General features: G+C 42.8%; 1 protein-coding gene across 2 annotated transcripts; it reads left to right on the top strand.

Annotated features, from left to right (window-relative positions):
• The first annotated feature begins 2,388 nt into the window (after positions 1–2,388).
• TRIM36 (tripartite motif containing 36) lies at positions 2,389–21,686 on the top strand. 2 transcript variants are annotated; one of them, XM_075078915.1, is made up of 10 exons: positions 2,389–2,561; positions 3,575–3,809; positions 11,482–11,825; positions 15,031–15,177; positions 16,256–16,351; positions 17,297–17,550; positions 18,182–18,306; positions 18,755–19,048; positions 19,335–19,632; positions 21,241–21,686. In XM_075078915.1, the coding sequence occupies exons 1-10, from the start codon at positions 2,535–2,537 to the stop codon at positions 21,584–21,586; spliced, it is 2,166 nt and encodes a 721-aa protein (XP_074935016.1). In that variant the 5' UTR covers positions 2,389–2,534; the 3' UTR covers positions 21,587–21,686. The 2 variants fall into 2 exon arrangements, with proteins under 2 accessions (XP_074935016.1, XP_074935015.1); XM_075078914.1 differs by having other exon boundaries at positions 2,409–2,561; positions 11,500–11,825.
• Positions 21,687–23,432: the final 1,746 nt, after the last annotated feature.

Here is a 23,432-nt window from a genome sequence, read left to right on the forward strand (position 1 = left end):
TTACACTGGGTATTAGGAAAAATTTCTTAAATGAACGATTGTCAGGCATTGGAACAGGCTGCCCAGGGAAGTGGTAGAATCACCATCTCTGGAGGTATTTAAAAGCTGTGTAGATGTGGTGCTTAGGGACATGGTTTAGTGGTGGACTTGGCAGTGTTATGTTAATGGTTGGACTCAATGATCTTAAAGGTCTTTTCTGACCTAAATGATTCTGTGATTCCGATCCTATCTATCCTGAGGTAGGAGGAAAATATGATGAGATGTCACCCCTCCCCAGTTTCTGTCTTGTGCTGCTGTTTTGGGAATGCAAGCCATGCTAGCAACGCCCCACCAGACCCTGTATGCTGAGGGGGCAGGAGCCAATGCACACCTGTGGCTGGAAAAAAAGCAGAAGGTAGGTCTGACTTCCGTGTACACACTGGCCTTATATGGAGGTCCCTTCTGCAGAGGCTAATCACAGGAGTCTCTTCTGACAGTGGTTCGTGCTCTTACGTTTTTAATGTACCCGTGATTCCTAAATGTTGGGTTCCTTTGCCTCCCCGTACCGTAAAGCTAATGCAGATTTTGCACTGCAAATGCAGTCATCCTCGGCTGAGGATGGATCACAGGGCTAGTAAAAAGGTGTGAGTGCAGAAGGGGGAGTCTTATCCTTTGGAGGCCTTCAAGGACCTTTTCATCCATGTAACATCTTAATGTGGTGGAAGAGGTGGTAATTAAAATCTTACTGTAAAGTACCCTGAAGCCAGAGCAAACAGGCACACAAACATGCTAATACCTTAATGATCTATTAAGGGATTGAACAAAGAGTCACTCACAAGTCCTGCCTGTAACTGTAGCTGGCACTGTGGTGCATCTGAAGGCTGTGGGTGGACAGGAGGAAAACGCATGCTCTGGGTTTGTCCATGCTAGTGACACCCACCTCTGCGGGCACCTACGCCTTTGGTGTGAAGTGCAGAATGGTTTGCCTTCTTGTGCTGCCAAAGGCAAAATTTCTTCATACAGTTTCAAAGGCAGCAGCAAAGCCAAAGGGGCTTTGTTCTGGTCTGCGGCTGGTGGTTTATCTGGCCTCAAATCAACCACAACCAGTGTCAGCAATGGGTAGCATACTAATGTAGACAAAGGGCTTATGATTAAGAGCTACATCCTTTAAAGCCTGCCTGTAACATCAGGAAATTAGGGGGTCGTAGAAGTGGTTAAGGGATAATATAGTTGTTCAGGTGCTTGCAGATCACTACTCAAAATATAGTTGGAAGGCTGACAACTCATGTTCTTACCAACCCCTTCTTCCCCCCCGCTTGTTTAAGTAATGTGTTTCAGTTTGAATATACATCCTATGCATTACTGCCATTATCGGCATCATTTCAAGCACAGTACTCTATTTTTATGAGGGTGGTTTCTAAAGTAAATGTGAAATAATATCTTTACATACCTCCTCCAGAAAGTTCTTTTGTGTAGTAGTGGACACGCAAAAACGTCACCTCTGTCTTCAGGATTTCTGAGTGTAATTTTCCATTCAAATTTCATGTCTGGGTCACTGAAGCCCAAATGTAAACAATGACCAAAACCCAGATAAGACATTTCAAGTGTGTTTGTTTTATTGACATGTATGAAGGGTAATTCTGAACTTGTTATCCTGATGTTAGTCTTTTAAAAGGCAAGTAGGTTAAATTTTGGATTTATCAAACTGACAGCATTTCAGCATTCACATATTCCAGGCTCCTGCTGTTTTAATTAACTAAACTTCTGTCTGTTGTGTAATGCAAGGACACTGTATGCTTTCACTCTGAGTTTCCTAACTACTGATTTTTTCTCCTTTAGCCTAATGCTACATTAACTACAGACAACATTGCGTCTGCAGTGGCTGCATCTGCAACCTTGCCAAAACCTGAAGAAGCGGGATATTTTAAAGTATTTTTCTGTTGGTTCTAGGTGGTGGCAAAAAGGGCATTTGCTGCACCTTTTCCAACGGAAACATGCTGTAAGGGAGGCGGGCAGGAGGTGCAGACAAGCCTAACCGCCTCCCCACCGCTTTCTCATCCTAGCTGCCACGAAAGCCGCCTGGCGCCTGCCTGCCACGCCCTTCAAGTGCCCCGGTCCCGCTCCCTTTCCCACGCCCCGCGTATCGTGGTGGGTGCGACACGCACCTGCGCGACACCTCTGTTACCGCGGGAGGGCGTTCACGGCGGGGGCCGAGCGGGGGAGTATCAGACACTCCCCGCGGATGGGTGGGCGGCCCTCCCGGTGTCGCCGGCCGACAGGCAAGATAAAAAAAAATGAAATAGAGCCGGTTTCCCCCCGGGACCGGAGCGGGGGGCGGCGGGGGCGGCCCCGCCCCAGCACCGCGCTGCCCCCTGCCGGCCGCGCCGCGCCCCTCCCGCCCCCGCCGAGAGCCGCCGGTGCCCGCTGCCCGCTCGCCATTGTGCGCCGCCGCTGGCCCCGCCAACGGCTGCCCCCGCCCCGTCCGTCCGTCTGTCCGCCCTCCCGCCCGGCGCCCCGCCGCGCAGGCAGCCGCTGCGGGCGGAGGAGGCGCGGGGATGGAGGGCGATCGGCTGGAGAGCCCGGTGAGCGCGGGGGAGCGGGGGGTGCGGCCGCCGGGTGGGGGTTTGCCGTCCCCGTCGCTGTCGCGCCTTGTGCCGCGGGGTGGGTGGGTGGGTGGCGGTGGGGTGGGGAGTGTTTCCTCGCGTGTCTCCCCCGGTGTCCCCGCCCGGGTGGGAGCGGCACCGGCGGCACCCCGCGGCGGCGCGCAGGGCTCGCACGGAGGTCCGCGCCCCGGAGGCGCTCCGGTAACGTCGGGCTGAGCGGGCGGTGCGCTGAACGGCGGGCCCCCGCAGGGGCCGGGCGGGGACCGGCCCGCCGCTGCCCGCGCTCGCCACTTGATGCTTCTCGGCTGGGGCGTCGGTCGCCGCCGGCGTTCCTGGCTGATAGCCCGGCCGCGGGGCGCAGCGGGCGGCGGTGCGGGGCGGTCATCGCCTTACCGGCGAGCCGCACGCATCCGCGGGCTGTGCTTTGCGCAGTACATGGGTATAGAAATAACGTTCCTGACTCGAACTTGTGGCCTCATGATAGTCGGGTCAGTTTCAGCCCTTAAATGTCAATCAGCGGCAGGAAAGCCTGTTGTTTAACCAGTCTGACACTTAATTTTTTCCTTTTTTTTTTTTTTACACCCCCCCCCCCCCACTTGAAAAGCGAACGAACAATCAGTTAAACGTATGGATTCCTATTGTTAAGAAGTGTGGTTGCTTTTGTTTCACTAGGTCCTCAAGTGGAATTAAGACTATTCCCCTCCTCTCCTTTCCTCCCCTGCAATGCAGACATGACCTAAAGATGAACTGAGTTTGTCTAGTGGCAGTGTTCATTCTAGTTGAAATGAATGTTGTCAGTGCTTTCATAAATGTTAATTGAGATTTGTTGCAGTGTTAACCAGGGGAGAGCCTCAAACCAGCTATAACTGCGTGCAGTGATTATTCCACAGAGCTGGGGTTTGGTGACAGAGAGGCATACAGCTGTGCAGTAAGTCTTGCTGGCTCACATTTTGTGCTTTTGACGCTTGTTTTTCCCTCTTTCTGTCATGAAGGTTACCATTAAGGGTATCGAAAGAGAGCTCATCTGCCCAGCATGCAACGAATTATTTACCCATCCATTGATCCTTCCTTGCCAGCACAATATCTGTCACAAATGTGTGAAAGAAATACTCCTTACCTTTGAAGACTCTCTTGCTGATGGAGGCTCTGAATCCTCTAATCAGAGTAGCCCTCGAATTAAAATCTCTTCCTCTAGCATGGACAGAATTGACAGGATTAGTAGAACAGGTACGTATCAGAATTTTTGCATGTTTTACTAAATTTATGTACTCAGCTGACTCGAGATGAATGGTATCTGCATTGGTAAAATGCCTTCCTGGTACTCCTGATGCAGTTAAAGACATGACTTAGGGACAGTACAAGTCTTGTTCTTTCTGTGGCAAGAACAATGGGAATATTTTTAAGGACAATGCACTTTATTTAATATATAATAGATTTGTCTTTGTGGTGTCCTGTAAATCTTTATGTGTGTATAACCATTGTGTTTTTTTATTCCTGTGTTTCCGTTACATTGAGAAGCAATAGCCTTACGTTCAATAGCATCAAGATGTAGATTTCAGCAATTTTATTGCCTGTTAGTAGTACTGTTGAAGTGGTTCGCTCAGGTTTCAGCCAGCCTAAATTCAGTAGTTCCAACTTCCTTCTGACCCTCTGCAGACTTTGCAGGTGATAGTTTTGTTCTACCCGTTCATTATGCTTACAAGAAATAATTTTCCGTAGATGATGATCATTGCAAGGTTGCAGAATCAGAGGACAGATGACTGCAAGAAGGCTGCGCTGACAGTCTCTTTGAGCATGGTCTGCTCAAAGCTTGAAGGAGCATTTAGCTGTAGGATTCCTCATGCTCCTTGTAATATCACACTAGAAGGTTTCCTACAGCCTTCTCTGTAATCCACGGATGAGTTGATAATGCTTTTGCGCAGATACATTGAAAGTACTTTGTGCATATTATACTTCTTAAAGAAACCTCATCTTGGATTTTAGTCTTCCTTCTGACATTGTTATCTGCTTTAAAACCACATTCCACAGTGGTCTGGAAGAGTCACCCACAAGACAAACCCTAAAACCATACCTTACATTTTATGTCCTACTAATGTTCACCCTCCCCTTCCCAGATTCCAAAGTTCAAATGTTTTATTTCATCCACTTCTTCTAAACAGCTCCTGAGTTGTTAGTACTGTAACCCTTTCAAATCAAGTTCAGTAAGCAAATGCAGTGCTTGCTGTAGCTTGGCTGGTTGAGGCTTACATGATTTGAGGGAATGCCTAAATCAAATGGCTACTTATCTTCATTACAGGCCTGTTTTCTGGATGTGGGGTACACAGCCCCACAGTCACTGTTTAGCTCTACATAAATACACTTCAGCTGCTTTCTAAGCCCTCTCTAACTGCAGTGTTACCTGAAGTTTGAATGAAGAGAGCCCACTGGTGACTGCTTTCTCCCAAATCCAAGTCTATTCCCTTTTTTCCTCAGTAAGCATAATGTTCTGGCATGGTATTGTATGCATGGACTGAAGTGGTTGCCAGTTTCCACTGCAGCTGTCCACTTTATGTTTTTACAATGTGGACATTGGAGTGCCAGGAGTGTGGTGGACGGGCTGTTGGTGACCTGACCTCCCTGTGAAAACTGGCTTGCGAAGTGTGGGAGTATCGGACAGGCCGTGCATGGGGAGCAGCCCCGCCTACTGCCTTCAGCAGCGTAAGTGAGGAGGTAATCCTTTATTTCCCATCAAAAGCTGCCCGCCCTCCACCTTGCTCTCCGTTGGGCAGTAGAAATAGTGATCTAGCATGACGTGGCCCGCACGTGGTGCCGTGACACAGTCCACCCTGTGCATGGAGGAGGCAGAGCTCCCTTGGGAGCCTGATGTTTAATTACTACTAGATCTGCAGAGTTCAGTTAGCAGTGCTGCCATAGTTGTTGACTGCCCTTCTTGCCAGGTTTAGCGTTACTGTTTCATTGTGACCTTAACGACAGGGCAAGAAAGACCCATTCTTGGTACTCCTGCCCCCGTGAGATACATGCACGCAACGTGTTGCAGGTGTTGTAATCTTTAAATCTACAGTAGTCTGCCACCATGCAGGCAAACAGATGGGAAGTTATGTGTGTTATTTCTTCATCTAACCTGCTAGTAGAGGGAGGGAGATGAATGCTTTCTTAAAGACTTCATACCTGTTTGATGAGTAGCAAGACAGTGTTGAGACTTGGAAATAATAGGCTTCATCCCTTTCCCCCCAAAGAGCATTGGGTAGATGCACATCACAGGCAAATAATAATCTCAGACAGTTCAGATTTGCAAAATGAAAAGCATATGGAAATAGGAGCTTTAAAGAGTACATTTGGACATTCAGGTTATACTGTCTTTGCTTCTAATGTTACAGGCGTTATAGCTCCATTGCTATGTGGGGTGTGAGATTTGCTCTCAGATGTTTGGTACCAGTAATGTTCAACCATCTTGCAACTTACATTTGTACAATTCCTGCCTTGCATCTGAAGTACCCATGCTGTGCATTGCCTTGCTTCGTTCATTTTGTGATCCTTAGGGAAATTTGTAATAAAACAACTCCATAAAAGAGAAAACTTACAAGAAAACATCCAAAGCAGGGCCTCGCATGTATAACAGAAAATCACTAGAATTTTTGGTAGGGTTGTCCAGGGCATGTCACTGTCAAGACATTATTGTTGTATTTGAAAATGTATATGATGCCCTCCTTCCACTGTGGGTTTTTTCTTTTTCTTTTTTTCACTTAAGGAATCTCTGCTATCTGCATGAGGAGTATCATCTATTTAAAATGTTTTGGGCATTTAAATTCTTGAGATGCCAGAGGGAGCTGGTCCAAATTTGTATTTGTTGTGCATGCATGGCTTGCATTTACAAATAAAATTTATCTTCATGTAAAAAAGCTGGAACCGGTAGAACTCTCTATTTTTCAGTTGAAAAATGAAGAGCACATGTGCTTCTTAAAATCTAACGTGTTGGTTTAAAAAAACCCTATTGTTTATGTTGTATATAAAATAATTTTTCATTAAAAGGAATTATGTTGCATATAGTATGAAAACAAAGGATATTTCTTACTGCTAATCCATTTTCTGTAATGTTAGTGTAATTACAATGTTGGTGTAATTAAAGCATGTGATGTGCTTATGTTGACACTTGTGCAGCACTGACGGATGACGCAGAAACCGAATGTTTGAAATATCTCTCCGTGTGCGCCTTTCCCAATCTCTTCTTTCTCCTTTTTTCTGTTCTGCTTAAATACTGCAGTTGTTTCATGTGCTAGGAAATTAAACATTCTTGCCTTTCAGCCCTGCAATAGTTTAACAGCCACAGGAGAGACAACAGTTGATGCTTTTAATTTGAACCATTGTAAACCAATGGTATATCTCATTTTTTGATTTCTAAACAGCTTTCTGTTCATTGTTCGCAGCCTCACAGAGGAGGTCTTTTGGGTGGAGAGGTAGAAACGCTTCACTTCTTGTATTGGCTAGAGATAGCCTAGCATTTAGATCTCAAGTTAAATACTGTTGGTTAGCATATATCTTTTTGTCAGTGGTCAAGTGCACAAAATGGCTTTTGCAGTGAGCAAAGGTACAGCAAAGGACTTCTATAAGGAAAGCTTTTCATTCTGTTTAACACTGACTTAAAGGTCAACTGGACGGGAATTCAGTTAAGGACTGGATTATATTTTTTTCCTTGTGTGTACACATGACTGAGCATACATTGATAGGTGCAAAAATGCACATTCTCTCTTCCCTTTAAAATAAAAACCCGACAGTCACCCCCTCACACACACACTTTTTAATTTTCAAGTTTACATGCTTAGGTTTCACTAAAACTGATGCCTTACTGGTAGTGAAGCATCGTTATTAGATTGATCTTTGTAACATTTAGATGTCATGTTTGGCCGTTGCTTTTAAATGGAAGGTGGTATTGTTTCTTCATTGTATCTGAGCCCCTTTAATTTGGTAGAGAAGCAGATGGAAATTTACACCATGTTAATCTGAGTATATAGTTCTGGTAATTTAGCACAGCACAAGAATGTATGAGGAAACCTAAATGTTTTAAATTGATACGCTTGTAATGTTTGACATGCCTAGTGGCACAGTCAGATCGAAAGATAGCCAGTGTCTCTTCAAGTACATCTGATTTCCAAAACTGAGATAGTCGGAGCATCTCAGCCGCTGTGTAAGCTTATTGACATAAGTATTTGGTTTTTTGATGTGGTGCTCTGTCAAAAATGGGGAAAAACCCCCAAAACTCCAGGAGCAATTCATAGAAGTATTGTGTCCTTCAAGAAAGACATGTACTGAGCTAAACACAAACCTGAATTTCACACTTAATGAAGGACAAAGCACCTAATCAGAAGGGGAAGTTTAAATTGTCTCAGTTGAAGACTGAAAGTGTCATAAAACAAAGATACCATAGGACACCGTCAGAGCTCTCAGAAAGGTGTCCCAATCTGCCCTTTTTGCAGAAAGCACCGTTGATTTGGTGAAGATTGAAGTATCTGAAATATTTTGCAGCTAGTGACTTCTTTCACTGTTTTTAAAATTTTCTTTTATTTCTCTCTAAAAGTCCATCCAAAAGCATTAACTAAGTTGGGGGGGAGAAATATACATTTATATTTATATTTTTTTAAAACTTCTATGAGAATCCAGTTGACTTTTAAGTTCTTTATTTTTTTAAACTCTCACATATTTAACTTCCATGTCTTCCATAACCATAGAATTCTGGTGATACTGTTTACTTGGAAAACACAATTTTATCTTTAAGATGTCTTATCCCTTTGCAAACCAACAGCTGCAGATTGGGCTTTTCAACATTTTAAGTGTTGGTACCTCTCCTTGGGAAGAGGACATTTAAACATTGCCTTTAAAAGACATACTTAAGATTGCTCTTTGACTTGAGTGTTTGCAACCTGTGTCCTAATATTGGTGAATTTAGAGTCTGATCATGAGTATATGTTGTGCTAATTTTTTAGTTATTCATTGAGCTATTCATTGCAAGTGGAGCAGTCTGTTTACAAACCACAGTGGAAAATTCCTTGTGATGATTCCTAATAGTTCACAAAATACATACTTGTTTCTTGAAAACTGCACTGGCAAAGTGTACAAGAGAATATGGGGAGAACCTAAGTTTCTCTGAGCCATGCATCTAAAATGACTAAAAAAATCCACGTTTTTTGCTGCTCTGTTTTTTTTGTGTTTGTGTTTTTTTTTTTTTTTTTAATATATATATAAGGAGAACTCAGTTTTAGCGAACTGAACACAAGGCAGATAGGAGAGATAGTGCTCCAAGTAATTTATTACTTCATCAATGCTTTCATTTTAAAATACAAGTGTGGAAATCATATAAACAGAAAGTAGACTAATTCTTACTGCGTGTTAATATTTTAACAGTCATTAAGCAAAAAGAGAATGTTTCCATACATTAAGTATGGAAGTGGCAGAGCATGCCAAGAAGCTGATCAAGTAAGCTTCCAGCGCTTAAACCAGGGAAAAAAACCCCAACCCTAGGCTCTTAGAGTGCTGTCAATGAAAAGGGATGAGACATCTGAAGGTACGCAGGACTTCGTTGATACTGGATTGCTTTCCGTAAGCAAAGTGTCACCAGTCTTTGCAGAGCATGGCTCGTGATGATGGTCTCGTTTCAGTCCACCATGGGCAGAATGAAAGGCCTCCGTTGGTATGCAGCTGAACTCGCCTTTGAGTTACACAAACACCCCTTCCACATTTGAGCCGCTTCGGCCAGACTTAAAAAGCATGCTACTGGATATGAATTTCAGATTGTGTTTTTAAACTTGACCACTGCACCATGCTTTTTTTTCATGTTATCTTGCTTTGTCATTGCTTGCTCCCTGCTATAGCATATAGCTTGTAGGTATTCTCTGTATGTAGGACACTGTGTCATTATTTTCTTAGTTTTAGCAAATGTAAGTACTCCAGATCCCTTTCTGTAGCTGTTGACTGCATGGCACTGCATGCGAAAGCATCTTTTTGTTTAGGCCATTGTAGAAGTCTGTGTAGAAGATCTCTCTGTGTTCCTGTGTGCAGTGCTAGCTTGGAGCATACATTGGAAGTAAAGTTTGTGTTTCACTGCTGTTGCTGTGCATTGCACGTATGTGTTGCTGTGTATGCCAAGTTACAGGTACTGCAGGATGTGCAGTTCGGGTCATTAATAAACTTCAAGTAAGTACTAAAAAAGTAAGGGAAAAAAAAATCTCTGCTTCCCTTTGCTGGAGGGTTGTATGCCAGTGCCTTGTGTTACCCATACTGTTCTGTAAATGCAGTCTACTTGTTCTGCTCAGAACATACACAAAGGCATGAGACCAGCTGAGTTTGGGACTGTCAGCCTGTGCACACTTACTCATGCTCTGGTTGTGGCTTCTTAACTGACAGTCATGGGTAACTACCATGGGGCACATTTCAAAGACTTTTAAAGGAGCTTGTTCCTTATGGGAGTGTTGACTTTTTTTTTTTTTTTTGTAAAGAGACTGGAAAGGGCGTGATAGGAAGGGAGGTTTTGGATTGTTGGGTGAAGCAGCCACAGGAGAGCAGCACAAGGCGAGTGTGTTTTGGATAGCATCAAAGGACTTCAAAAAGAAATGAAGCATCAACATTTCCGAAGATCCTGGCTAAATACAGATGAGAACAAATTTTCCTTTCTGAAGAAGTACCTATTTCAACACTAAGAAATTCAGCTTTATGTCATACCTCCATTTACAAATTTGGTAGTTATAACAGCCTGCAGTCCTCTCAAAGGGATCTTAAAAAACACACTCCACACTTTTTATTTCTCCGTAAGGGGAAGCTGAGAGAATACATGTTACGGCTAAACACTGGCTTAGCCTACTTCAGAAACACACAATGGACTGCTTTTTCATTGTTGTGCCCTGTGGGTTCATGAGTGAGACATGGGGATGCACTCCCTGTTTCATAGCCTCGACATGGGGATGCACTCCCTGTTTCATAGCCTCGAGAATGTTACCCTGTAACTAGCTTTTGGATCTGTATGAGCTATCCCCTTAATCAGGCGCCAAGGGCTCCTTAGGCTTGTGGCTTTACCAGAGCCTTTTACGACTATTTTGTAGAAGAGGGGAAGTTTATGCGTAGCTGTTTGGTAGGAGTGCAGCTTCTCTGCTGTCCCCTGCTGAAATTAAAAGAGATAGGCACACCCTGTGCAACTGTGCATATCCATGGTTCCCCAATTCAGGGTAGAGGAATCTCTCAGACATAACCATCTCAGCATCCCCTTCGGCATGTGGGGCATAGTTAGCAGCCCTCCTTTATGAAGACCATTCAGCAAGGGTCAAGTCAGCCTCTGCATATTTTGACTGATTTGGCTGAGATTTCACACTGGTAATATCTAGTTCTCTTGTTTTCCTCTTTATGTTTTTTTTATGATGCCTCTTGATAAGAGCCATAGAAGTTTGACTCAGCCAAAGCAAACTTCAAGGAGCTCTAAGTTGGCTATATTTGTCTGGGAATAACTAGTCTCCCTCTGGCAATAAGCATCTTGCACTTGCTTATGTTACAAAGATGTTGCTCTCTATAGAGGGCAGCCAGTTAGTCTAAAACCAGCAGGTTTCTGGAAGGTTTTGTGTTTAGTGTTTCAAAAGGCTGCAGCTTGAGTGCATCCAACACTAGATGAAGAAGATAGGATTGGAACAACTAAATTAATCTTAATATTGAATCAAGTTTTAAAGTAGTAGTTTGTAATGTCCCCTGGACTCAGACATTATGCTACCTTGTCATGGCAAATGTATTCTCTTTGGCTTGGCAGACCGCATATGAATTGGTATTATACTGGTTTGGACGATGTGCTACAATAGTTTGGAATTGCTTCATAAATTCCTGTGCTTCTCCCTTTAAACCTCTTCCATTTATGCTCCTCCTGAATCAGGATTTGGTGTCTACACAGGCAGAAAACGCAACTCGCTGACTCCTAGATCAACTCTGTTTCCTTGTCCGGGTTGCAAGCGCGATATTGATCTTGGAGAACGTGGCATCAATGGCTTATTTCGCAATGTTACTTTGGAAACCATTGTGGAAAGATACAGACAGGCAGCCAGGGCAGCCATTGCTATTATGTGTGATTTCTGCAAACCTCCACCTCAAGAGTCCACCAAGAGCTGCATGGACTGCAGTGCAAGCTACTGCAATGAATGTTTCAAAATACACCATCCTTGGGGAACTGTGAAAGCCCAGCATGAGTATGTAGGACCAACCACCAACTTCAGACCCAAGGTGAGTATACCATATCTTGCAGGATTTGGGTTGCAGGATTTGCGTATAGCTTCAGACATATGTGCAAAGTTACTTGTGTTTTAGGACCATCGTTGCTTTATTGACTGTTGCTGTTATTTATTGAGTGAACCATAGATTTTGTTCTTGTTGATGCTGAAGTGGTTGTCATTGAAGAGTACACCGAGAACAAATTTGATTGAGACCCTAAAAATAAGGATTTTTTTACTTCGGGGGACGGATTGTGTCATTTTTGATTTGTGTCTTTTTTTTCTTTTTTGGTAAGACTTAATGATTGAACATCTATAATGGCAGTGCTTTTCTCTGGAAGTCAGGTGAAGGAGGATGCCTGTGCGTGGTAAACTTAAAAAAAACAACACAACTGACCTCCCCACCACCCCCTTAAGGCAGGGTCCCTTTGGATGTTTTTTTGCCTGAACTTCACCCATCACGAAACATCATCTTCCTCTCCTCCTTCCTTGCATCTATGAATAGCAAAAGGTGGAGTTCAGGTCTCCGATGTTGTTACACCCTGTTGTATTTAACAACAGCAGAAGAGAAAAAATGCAATGGCAAGTGTTCCACTGTACACACTGCTGCTGCTGCTGCATTCAGACAAAACGGAATGATTGCAAAGTGCCATTCCCTTTGTTTTGCCTGCTAAGCATGGTACAGAACATGACAGCGCCTTACTGAATTTCAGTTGCGTAACGGGAGGAATTGTCACAGCTGCCGTCTTTCTGACAAAGGACTACAGTAGGTCTTAATGTCCCAGCACTTGCTTTGTGCCTGTGGCCAGTGACCTTGCTGGAGGTCCCACAGATACTGGAAAGGCTGATGTTCAAGGAGTCCTGATTAATTTTGATTAAATTAAGTAGATTTGATTAATGTGCAATGCATACAAAGCTCTTGACTGGTGGGGTACCTTCTTTCTGAGGCTGGAAAAACTTGAGCCTCAAAAGTTAGGAAGCTGGCAGATAGCGAACATCCAGAAGTCCACTTAGTGCTGTTTTTGAGTCTGATACATTCATTCCAGTTAAGAATAAGCATGTGCTTGATGTGCTTTAAAATGTGCTAGCACACAGCTGTCTATGTGAAATGTCCCTTATATTGGGTAAAGGAGTAAGGTAAAAGTTTGCACGCTGTATTCCAGCTCTTGATCTAAAATACTGTACAGCTCCTTAAAACCTTTGCTTCTATGGTATCTAAACCCTCACTGCTATGACACTGCTACTTAAAAACACCAAAGGCACCTCGTGATCCTTGTGTACTCATAAAGGTACTGTATGTTGTTACACTACATGCAGACTGAATTTGGGTTTCAATGTCAGTAGTTGAATTCTATTGAAGCAGATCAAAAGGGGGAGAAGTGGTTTAAATTATCCCGATGTTGATGTATGAAGTGTGTGCATGTGTGTGGGATTTAGCTTTTTAAAATTATATGTGAAGACAGCTGTACTATTTAAAAAAAGAAAAAAAAAAGATAAAAACATAATGTAGTTAAATCAACTATAGGTACATCAACCTTGTAGAAAAACATCCCAACAACAGTAAGCTGATATTTACCGTGCTCCTACAGAGACTTTTTTGAGGACTGTTTGAGCTTAATATAAAGAAAGAAAAGTGCATTTTTCATTGCACTGCATTGCGAAGACCTGAACTGAATGCATGGAGTATTTGCTGGTCTCCTAAACAGCATTCACAGTCATCACTTTAATTTACAACCAGACCTTGTAATGTGAGTGGTGGGGATGGGAGAAGCACATACTGGGCTGATTGTTCTTGAATTTTGAGAGAACCAGACCAGGTAATCTGCTGACCTCTTCCGTCTGGCAGGCTGTAATTCTTGCTTATATGGGGAGATGAATACAAATATGTGGTTTCTGTAGGTGTGACAATGCACTGCTGTGGAAAATAACTTCCACAGACTGACAGCATGACTGCAGTTTTTGGAGGTGTCTGCCCGCACAGCTGGTTTTCCTGAAAGTTTCTTTTTTTTTTTTTTTTTTTTCTTCTTTTACATCCACCAGTCAATGACAACAGGATAGTTTATTGCATATTCTGCTTAATGACAGTCTTATGTACAAAGGCACTAGTGAGACTGGTCTCTTTGGCCTTTTCACCATAGCCCGAGATAACATCTGGGACTTGAACATTGGTTTCAGAGATGGTGTGTGATTTTGTCTTAATGTGTCCATATTTACACTACTCATCATTTTCTATATTTGTGCCCTTTCCTGTCCTTTTTTTTTTCCTCTGTGTGTGTGTGTGTGTGTTAAAAGATGATCTTTTTAAAGCTTGATTGCTGGCACTGCTGTCTTGTTCCTCTCCTTGACATGAAACTGAAAAGCTTTCTAAAGAGCTCTTCTTTGGTAACATGGAGTAGATGGACTCAAATGTTCTCTTTCAATGTTATGGAATGAAGCAAAGGATTTTTGCTTAACACCCACCCCCTTATATGGTTTTGTCTGTGGCTTGAGCTTGGAGTTGAACAGCACTTTCTTTTCCTCTTCAAGCAATTATTTCAACATGTTCAGTTTTTGAAAGATGATTTTTAGTGAACACCAGTTTTTCGCAATGCTTTTTAAGCTGATACTGGAATTAGCGCTCAGCATGAACAACTGGTAATTGGAGTCAGACAGAAGAATTGAAACACTGGAGCCTTTTGTCTTTAAACTGACTGTGACTGGTGGTGGCGGCTGCATTTCGTTTTTTGCTCCAAGAGCAACGGCTATGTGGCTGATCCAAGTCTACCTTAGACTTAAATCATTACAGTATTATGTCAACTCTTGCTTTAATAAACAGTTCATAGTCATTTCGAGAGAGAGCTCAGATGCTGGCATGGGTACGGTTAAATTTAACAGGGTAGGTGTGTTATCTATTGCATTTACAACTCTGAACGGGAGTGATGGGAGCTTTCAGCATGTAAACAGCTTCAGTGATTAGCAAAAAAGGTTGATTGCAGTATGGAGGCTACATGTTGTGTACACAGATATTGCTACAGGTTTAGTCACTGTAAAACCTCATGAAACTGCGTGTGTTCATCTGCTGGCTTTCACTGGCATGGACAAATATGAAAGGTGGAAGATAGCCTGAATATAAAAAAATCCACTGATGGAATCAGTCACTGCTGTGGGTTGATTGAGTGTTTTGATGGGTTGTTAATTTGGAAGTACACCTGCATTTTCTCAGCTCTCTTTTTTTTCAGATTTTGATGTGTCCAGAACATGAAATGGAGAGGGTAAACATGTACTGTGAAATCTGCAGAAGGCCTGTTTGTCATCTTTGTAAACTGGGCGGAGGTCACGCAAACCATAGAGTAACAACCATGAACACTGCCTACAAAACCCTTAAGGTAAAAGTAAATATTGTTGGACCTGGCCTCAAGAAGGGGAAGAGGACTGAGCTTCTGGTGTAAAGGCAAACTCTCTGTGGCAGGAAGCCAGGATGTGTGTGTAGAGGGCACTGAACTAGGCGTGAGGCTTGCTGTTGTGCAACATTTGTTAATGTATATATTAGTGGTGACATAGCTCACGTCTGAGAAACTAAACTGTATTTTCTATGAGGCTTCAAATATAACCCTTAAAAGTGTTTGCATCTTATTTTAGCCAACTGTACAGCAGTACTGGCCAACACAGAAGTTCTAAGCAGTTAATACACTACAATCTAGCTTTTATCCCTGGATGTTCAGACAAGTGTCCTTGTGGCTTGGGTTAACTGATACTTAGAAGCACTCCTGAAAAATTTGCATCTGAAGCATCTGTTGGGACCCTGTATGTTTCTGAAGTTGCATAGCTGTTAATTCCCTAAGCACAGTACAACAGTAAAGACTTGCAAAAAACATTGCTTTGTTATTAAAGAATGATTGCACTACCTCCTCTTCTTCCTTTTCTTCCTCTCTTGCTCACACACACAAAAAAAAAAAAAAAAAAAGCGCCACCCCAGCCAGCCTTGTACTCTTTGGCCTTGTCCCCTGTTTGCAAGGCTTTTCCTGTGCAGCAGTTAACTCTGGCAACTAAGGAAGTGCAGAGACACTCGTAAGTTAGTGCTTTGAACACTAATTTTTCTAGCAAATCTTACTACAAATAAGTTAATAACTAACAAGGCTTTTCTGTAAGTTTTAGTGATGTCCTGAAGCCTCATGTTCCTAGCCTAAGAGAGGGCGACTCCTCTGGCTGGGGAGGAATGAGCCAGCTGAGGCTGTTACCTCTTGTCATTAAAGGCTGTGCCCCCAGACCTACTCACAGCAGTGGCCTGACATCTCTGCGCAGTCATCGCAGGTCACCAAGCAGTTCCCTGTGGGGCTGCTGTTCGTAAGTGGTGTCAGGCTGTTGTCCTTGTAACTAGATAAACCAAGCACTAGCTGGATGACCTGCCTGCGCTGGTTTGGGTGGGACACCCTCATTCTGCAACTTGTTGGTTTATTTTAACAGGAGAAGCTTTCAAAAGACATTGAGTACCTCCTCAGTAAGGAGAACCAGGTGAAAGCTTACATCACACATCTGGATCTGCTGCTGAAAGAAACAGAGGTAAGAGGGCTTGTGCATTGTCTGGGGATGGCTCTTGCAGGGGCACAGCAAGGACTTGAACTCTTTTCGGTGAAGCGTTTCAAATCCTTTTGTTTTTTTCAGTTATCCAGTAAAACAATTTCTGTACAGTTTGTGTTAGTCCTGAATCACACAGAGTATGATCTAGTCCTGACAGTGTGGGAAATCTGGGCAACACACAGAGGGAAGTTGATTTTTGGGTACTGCTGTACATTTAATTGAAATAAAGTTTATTTGATACCTTAACCAAAGAGGGGTGTGTTTGACTTACAGCTCTTGGGTTTTAATGGTGCTGCACAATTTACATTGTCTGTTTACCTTGAGGATGTTGTAGTAAAGTCAGAATTAAGGGCAAAATCTCCCTGCAGAAATGTCAGAGCTGGGGGCGTGCTCACATACAAGCTGAAAACAATGACAGAAATTGCAGGAGCTCCTGACCCTGCCCGTATCTTGACATGAACTGTCTCCATGCTTTGTAGTTCCTTTCATCCAGGGCACTAGTCAGAGGTGGCACTATGGTTCTGAGATCATGTGTGAGAAACTGGGCTGGACCCTTGCTTCAGGGTGATTGGGGAAGATGGGTTCAAGGTGTTTGGGGAAGATGGAAAAGCACTTAATGCTTGGGCATGAAGACTTCAGAGTCTAACCTGCTTTTATAGTACTTTTCTATGAGCTGTTTGGACAAATGCCCTGCATAATCAGAGGAATACTTTATTTCTCTTTGTTCCCCCTGTTAAGATAATAAATGTTTACTAGCTTGGTTGCAGTGTTGATTGTATTTTCAGTGCTGAAGAGCATAACAAAGCTCATTAGTCTTGTGAAATAGATGACTAGATTGCTCTGATATCTTCAACAACCTTAAGCATGTTTCTGTACACAGCCACGGTACTGTGGAATCTGTCTAAAATGTCTTTTATTCCCTCCTAGTGCAACAGTGAAAGAGCTAAAGAAGAAGCATCTCAGAGTTTTGAGAAATTGTCTCATGTCCTGGAAGAGAAGAAATCTGAAGCTTTTAGGGCAATTGAAACTTCTAAGAATTTAAGGCTGGAAAAATTGCAAATGCAAGCAGAAGAATATCAAGGGCTCCTGGAAAATAATGGCCTTGTAGGATATGCTCAAGAAGTGCTTAAAGAAACTGATCCATCTTGTTTTGTTCAAACAGCAAAACAACTTCATGTCAGGTATCTTAATTATCTTCTCTTTGAGGTATAGGTACTCTTGCAGGACGCCTGGTCAGTCATATTCTTTTGACACCTGCTAGTAAAGTACTCAATGCAGTGTCTTGATTGCAGAGGCTCAGAGATGGTCCCGGTACTGTTTAGTAGAAATTACTACATTAAAGGCGTGTGTTAAGAAACAGCACACAGGAGGGGCTCTGTCCTGCGGTGATGCCTAGCCTTGTTGAGTGGGACTGCAGTGGAAGGGCAGCCCATTCAGCTCAGACATATTCCTTTGCTCAGAAATTGTGTCTGGTATTTATAAGTTAATCTAACAGGTCTCTCTTGGCTTTAAGCTTTTTAGTCTTAATAGTTGTTCTCCATTAGTGCTTCACACCTGTTTTGTTCTTCGAACATAATGCCCCAAATTGTTAAAATGCTCTGCCTGTTCGTTATCTTTACACTGGTGTACAAAAAGCCTTTAAATTTTGTGTTTGATTTCTGTCTAGAGAGACAGAAATTCCTGGGGGGCATCAGTAAGTACGTGAAAACAGAACTTTTTTCAAAGCAAAACCTAGCATTTTTACTTTAAGAAGTGCACACATGTGAACTCGCTCTTCTCTTTTCTGCCATCTCTCTGCTTACGTGCTTTCAGAATCCAAAAAGCTACTGAATCTCTGAAGAGCTTCAGGCCAGCAGCTGAAACTACTTTTGAAGAGTTTGTGGTGGACATAACCAAGCAAGAAGAGATCCTTGGTGGCTTGTCCTTCCATTCCAGTGGTAAATTGCAAAAGCATCAGGTCTTTCTTGAGTTATGGCTTTAAGGGCTTCTCTGGGAAGAGGCAAAACTTAGGCAGGGGTGCAGCTGCAGAACTCAGTCTTGTGACTTGCATTGTCCCTTCTGTTTCCATGATCCACGAGGCATTACCTGGCACTAGATCTTCCTAGAAGTTTTTTGTTGCATGACAGAAAAGAGTAGGTTTTTATATGTTTTTTTAGCTGTCAGCAACAATAAATAATACAACTTTCAGAGTAAAAACAGAAAATGAAGGATTTATTTAAGTGTATGAACTATCCTCATCTGCACTCTTTAACTGAGTGAGTTGGATCTCCTGCATGCACGCAGACACTGTGCTATAGCCACTCAACAAAGGGCTTGAATGATTAATTCTAAACCAACGTGTATCTAAATTTGAAGGTTTTTTCTCTTGAATCTCTGGCATTCCAGGTCTAGAAATACCAGATATCAACGAAGAGCAGAGCAGAATATACAACAAAGCTCTGATCAGTTGGGAATGTCCTGGGAAGACAGACTCAGCTGATACCTATGTTCTTGAGTATCATAAGCTTAACAGAGAAGAGGAGAGTGCAACATGGCAGGAGATCCAAGTTTGCAGCAAGAGCAAAGTAATATCTGATCTTGATGATGACAGCAGCTATGCCTTTAGAGTTCGAGGATATAAAGGGTCCATCTGTAGCCCATGGAGCCAAGAAGTTATTTTGCGTACGCCTCCAGCTCCAGGTACTGGATTTTCTTATGTCCAAAAGGTGCTGAATCTGTGTCTGTTGGTGTTAAGAGCTGTAGGTGGTTTCCAGTAGCTCCTAGACTTTCTACTGTTACCAGTTGCATAAGTGTTTAGAAGCACTGTTAACAGGTACCATACGAAGACTGTGTTAGCTTGCGTGACATTCCTGGTAGCCTTTAAAAGTGAGACATTCTAATGCCAGTGTGACTTAAAATGCAATTTATAAGCACAGAAGGCTGAATACTTAACTAAGAGGAAATTTTCTGGGATGCTGTTTTTCAGTTTTCAGTTTCCTTTTTGATGACAAATGTGGGTACAACAGTGAACATCTCCTGCTGAACCCAAGAAGAACCTCTGTGGAAAGTAGGGCTGGATATTCTCTCCTGCTGGGATCTGAGCGCATGCAGGTTGGATGCTACACAACCCTGGATTACATCATTGGCGACACTGGGATTGCCAAAGGGAAGCACTTCTGGGCTCTTCATGTGGAAGCCTATTCATACGTGGTGAAAGTGGGAGTTGTTTCTAGCAACAAGATACAGAAATTGTTCCATAATACCCATGATGTGACCAGCCCGAGGTAAATTGCAGACCCTTCCTTAATACATATTTTATATAAGGAGACTTTTTTTAAAAAAATAAATTAAGACTGAGTCTGGTCTCCGTTATTGAAGATGAGCCTAACCAGTGGAACCTAACCTAAATGGAAAGTGGCTTGAAGGATATGGTGTAAGCAGGTTGTCCTGTTCATCCCCTACTATTAGTACAAAGACGTTCTAATTATCCAGAGTCCTATTTTCTTTCTTTCTGGGAAAGAAAGCAGGTTCCTATAAATGCCAAGATATGTCAGTTAAAGCAACAAGGTAAAAAAAAAAAAAAAAAGCATCAGCTGCAAGATTGAATCAGTGCTTAATTGCCAATAGTAAGACTCTGCCTTAATACCATTAGCATAATAGGTTTGGCAGTCATTCGGAGGTGTACACTGTGTGTATTTGTGTATCTTTGCTGTAGCTTGTGTCACGGTGGATTCCAGGTGACTGGCTTATTCTAGGCTATATGCTTGCATATGATACTGGGGTGCTACTGAGCACAAGCTGAAGTACGGTGGACAAAGGAGCAAAAACATTTCCAGCTCTCATTTACAGTTACACTAAGCCTGGATGTGTCTAAGACTGCAGGCTGGGAGGCTATCTGCTGGGGGCTATTACCTTTTTCAGGAATCTAAGAATGTATTGACTTCCTCCTGTATAACATACTGAAAGTGTAAAAAAGCCAATGTCTTGAGCTGCTTAAAGTCAGATGATGCCTTTTTGCAAAGCGAGAAATTAGATCCTGATTTCCTGTTTTCTTTTTCCTTGTCCACACAAATATCTTCAGCTTTCAGTGAAGTCACATCTTCAGTGAAGTCACAAAGACTTCAGCTGACACACATGCAACCTCCTCCCAAACACCCCAAACCACAAATCCTCGGTAGGGATTGTCTGCACAGAAGAAAGTGTTCTTCTCCATTCTGTCTTCACCTGGGGACAGAAACGGGGAAAAGCATGTAGACTGAACAAATCTGGCTACAAACTAACTTCCCCCAGGAACCAGCTGGGAAACAGGGTTTCAGGGAAGCCTCCAGGCACAGCACTTTTAAAAAACAATCAAACAAACAAAAAACCAAAACCTTAAACCACTACTTTCTGTGTTGTGAATTTTAAAGACAATGTATTACAGGAGCGGCATGGGAAACTCATAGGACAACAGTAAGGTAAAATGTATTTACCGGTGTCATTTAACGTTATGTAAATAAAGTTGAACATATCTTGTCTGCTATGATTAGTCATATTCGCTAGATTACTTCTGAAGTGAGCTAATTTACTATACCTGTAGGTTCATAAATGATTGCATAGCATGAGTACATTTAGATACATCTGCTCTTTAGTAAAGCCTTCTGTGGTCTCATCCATATTAGTGTTTAGCTGTTATTAATTGTTTGAAGTGGCCCAAGTGAGTGTTCTCCACCTACTAAATGCATCTTCCCTTCTGGCTTAGGTATATTTTTACCCCACAAGGTTTTGTACATAGGTGATTGTGTGGTGTTACCTGTCTTACAACATTTTCTCCAATTCATGTCACTGATCCCACTTCAGAATTTGACAAAAGAAAATGGTTGTTTTTGCAATTGGTTGTTTTTCTGTTCTAGATACGAACAAGACAGTGGTCATGACAGTGGGAGTGAAGATGCCTTCTTTGACTCATCACAGCCTTGCACACTGGTCACTTTAGGCATGAAGAAGTTCTTTATCCCCTCGACACCTGCTGCCCCCAAGGATCCAGAGAGCAGAATCCTTCCCCTGCCATCGAGCTTGGGCATCTGCCTCGACTGTGACAAAGGCAAGGTGGGGTTTTACGACGCAGGGTGTATGAAATGCCTTTATGAGTGTGAGGTGGACTGCTCTGGCATAATGTACCCAGTATTTGCCTTAATGGGCGGCGCAGCAGTTCATCTTGAGGAAGCTATCGCAGAAAAGTCACATCTAGTGCAGTAATCTCTTCCCATTGCTGTTCTGAGATGGAAGATGAGAGCAGAAGAATTCTGCCTTATTTTGCAGTCCTGATTAGTTACATTCTACCTATGTGTTGCTCACAAGCCTATGGGCCGTGTTTTTTTTAAACAAATGGTTCAGACACTTCCCACACCAGTGGGAAATATTCTTCCAGGAACACTCCTGCCTTTCTTACGATCTGTGCAATGCTGTTCTCCACAGACTTTCTTCCTGGGGGGAAGCAGGGAAGAAGTTTGACTAACAACCAAATTACTCTTCAGGGGTAGAAATCTGCCTTTTATGTGACTTGAATCTTTACATGGTCAGTTTTGCATTTAATAATGTCAAAGCTGACAGTGTATGATTGCCATTCTCCTTTTAAAAAATCTGCCTGAAATGCCTCTGGGGAGTCAAATGCTTTCCCATTAACTCCTGAGCACCAGGGATTGGGCCTTTCAGCATGAAGTAACATTTGGAAAAATACAATATAAAACAGGGAGAAATCAGAACTGCAGCTGAACATTTAGGTTGTATTGGGAAGGAGGAGGATAAACTAGAATCGGATTGCATGTCATATACGTTTAATGTGACTGTAAGCTAAAACTAATTCTGATACCTGGTGTCATATAGTTGGTGGCATAATGATAAGTTTCTTTACTCTTCCAGGCTTTTACTATAGGCTATATAAAACATATGAAGTGCAATTTGACCTTAAACATCAGACTTTAGAGTGCAAAATCAGAAGTGTTTGCATGTGTGAGTAATAGTACCTGGTATATAAGCAAAAGCAAGTGAGTTACTGACATTAGTAATAATATGTGAACTCTTAAAAAAAATCAGGTATTTCTTTTAATCCTTATTTCTATAAGTTAATTTTTTGATCCAGTAGCAGCTTGATCTATTTTAGTAAGAATGTTAAAAATGCACTGAATAAGTTTTGAGACACAATTTCTGCCTTAAAGGATGTCTCCCCTCAAAATTAAGTTCCTTTCGTGTTAAAAAATGTATCAAATAGTAGGTTTTCATAGAATCACAGAACCACAGAATGCTTTGTGTTGGAAGGGACCTTTAAAGGTCATCTACTCCAACCCCCCTGCCATGGGCAAGGATATCTTTCATCAGATCAGGTTGCTCAAAGCCCCATCCAACCTGAATTTGAACACTTCCAGGGATGGGACAGCCACAGCTTCTCTGGGCAAGCTGTTAAAGGGTCTCACCACCCTCATCATTAGAAATTTCTTGCTTATATCTAATCTAAGTCTACCTTCTTTCAGTTTAAAACTGTTGCCCCTTGTCCTGTCACTACGGGCCTTGGTAAAAAGTCTCTCTCCTGCTTTCTTTTAAGCTCTCTTTATATTGTAAAGCCCCAATGAAGTCTCCCTGGAGCCTTCTCTTCTCCAGGTTGAACAACCACAACTCTCTCAGCCTTTCTTCACAGGAGAGGTGTTCTAGCCCTCTGACCATTTTTGTGGCCCTCCTCTGGACCTGCTTTGTGCTGGGCACCCCAGGGCTGGATGCAATACTTCAGATGGGGTCTCAGAAGAGAAGAGTGGGAGAGTCACCTCCCTTGCCCTGCTGGCCACTCTTCTCTCTGCTGTGCAGCCCAAGATACAATTGGCTTTCTGGGTTGCGAATGTGCATTGCTGGTTCTTGTCAATTTTTCATCCACCAGGATCCCCAGGTCCATCTCTGCATGGCTGCTCTCAATCTCCCACTCTGTATCAATATTGGGAATTGCCCAGACCCAGGTGCAGGAGCTTGCACTTGGCCTTCGTGAACCTCATGAGGTTCACATGGGTCCACTTCTCAAGCTTGTCCAGGTCCCTCTGGATGGCATATCGTCCCTCAG

The sequence above is a fragment of the Phalacrocorax aristotelis genome, chromosome Z (genome assembly GCF_949628215.1).
Source record: "Phalacrocorax aristotelis chromosome Z, bGulAri2.1, whole genome shotgun sequence".
NCBI classification, from domain to species: Eukaryota; Metazoa; Chordata; class Aves; order Suliformes; family Phalacrocoracidae; genus Phalacrocorax; species Phalacrocorax aristotelis.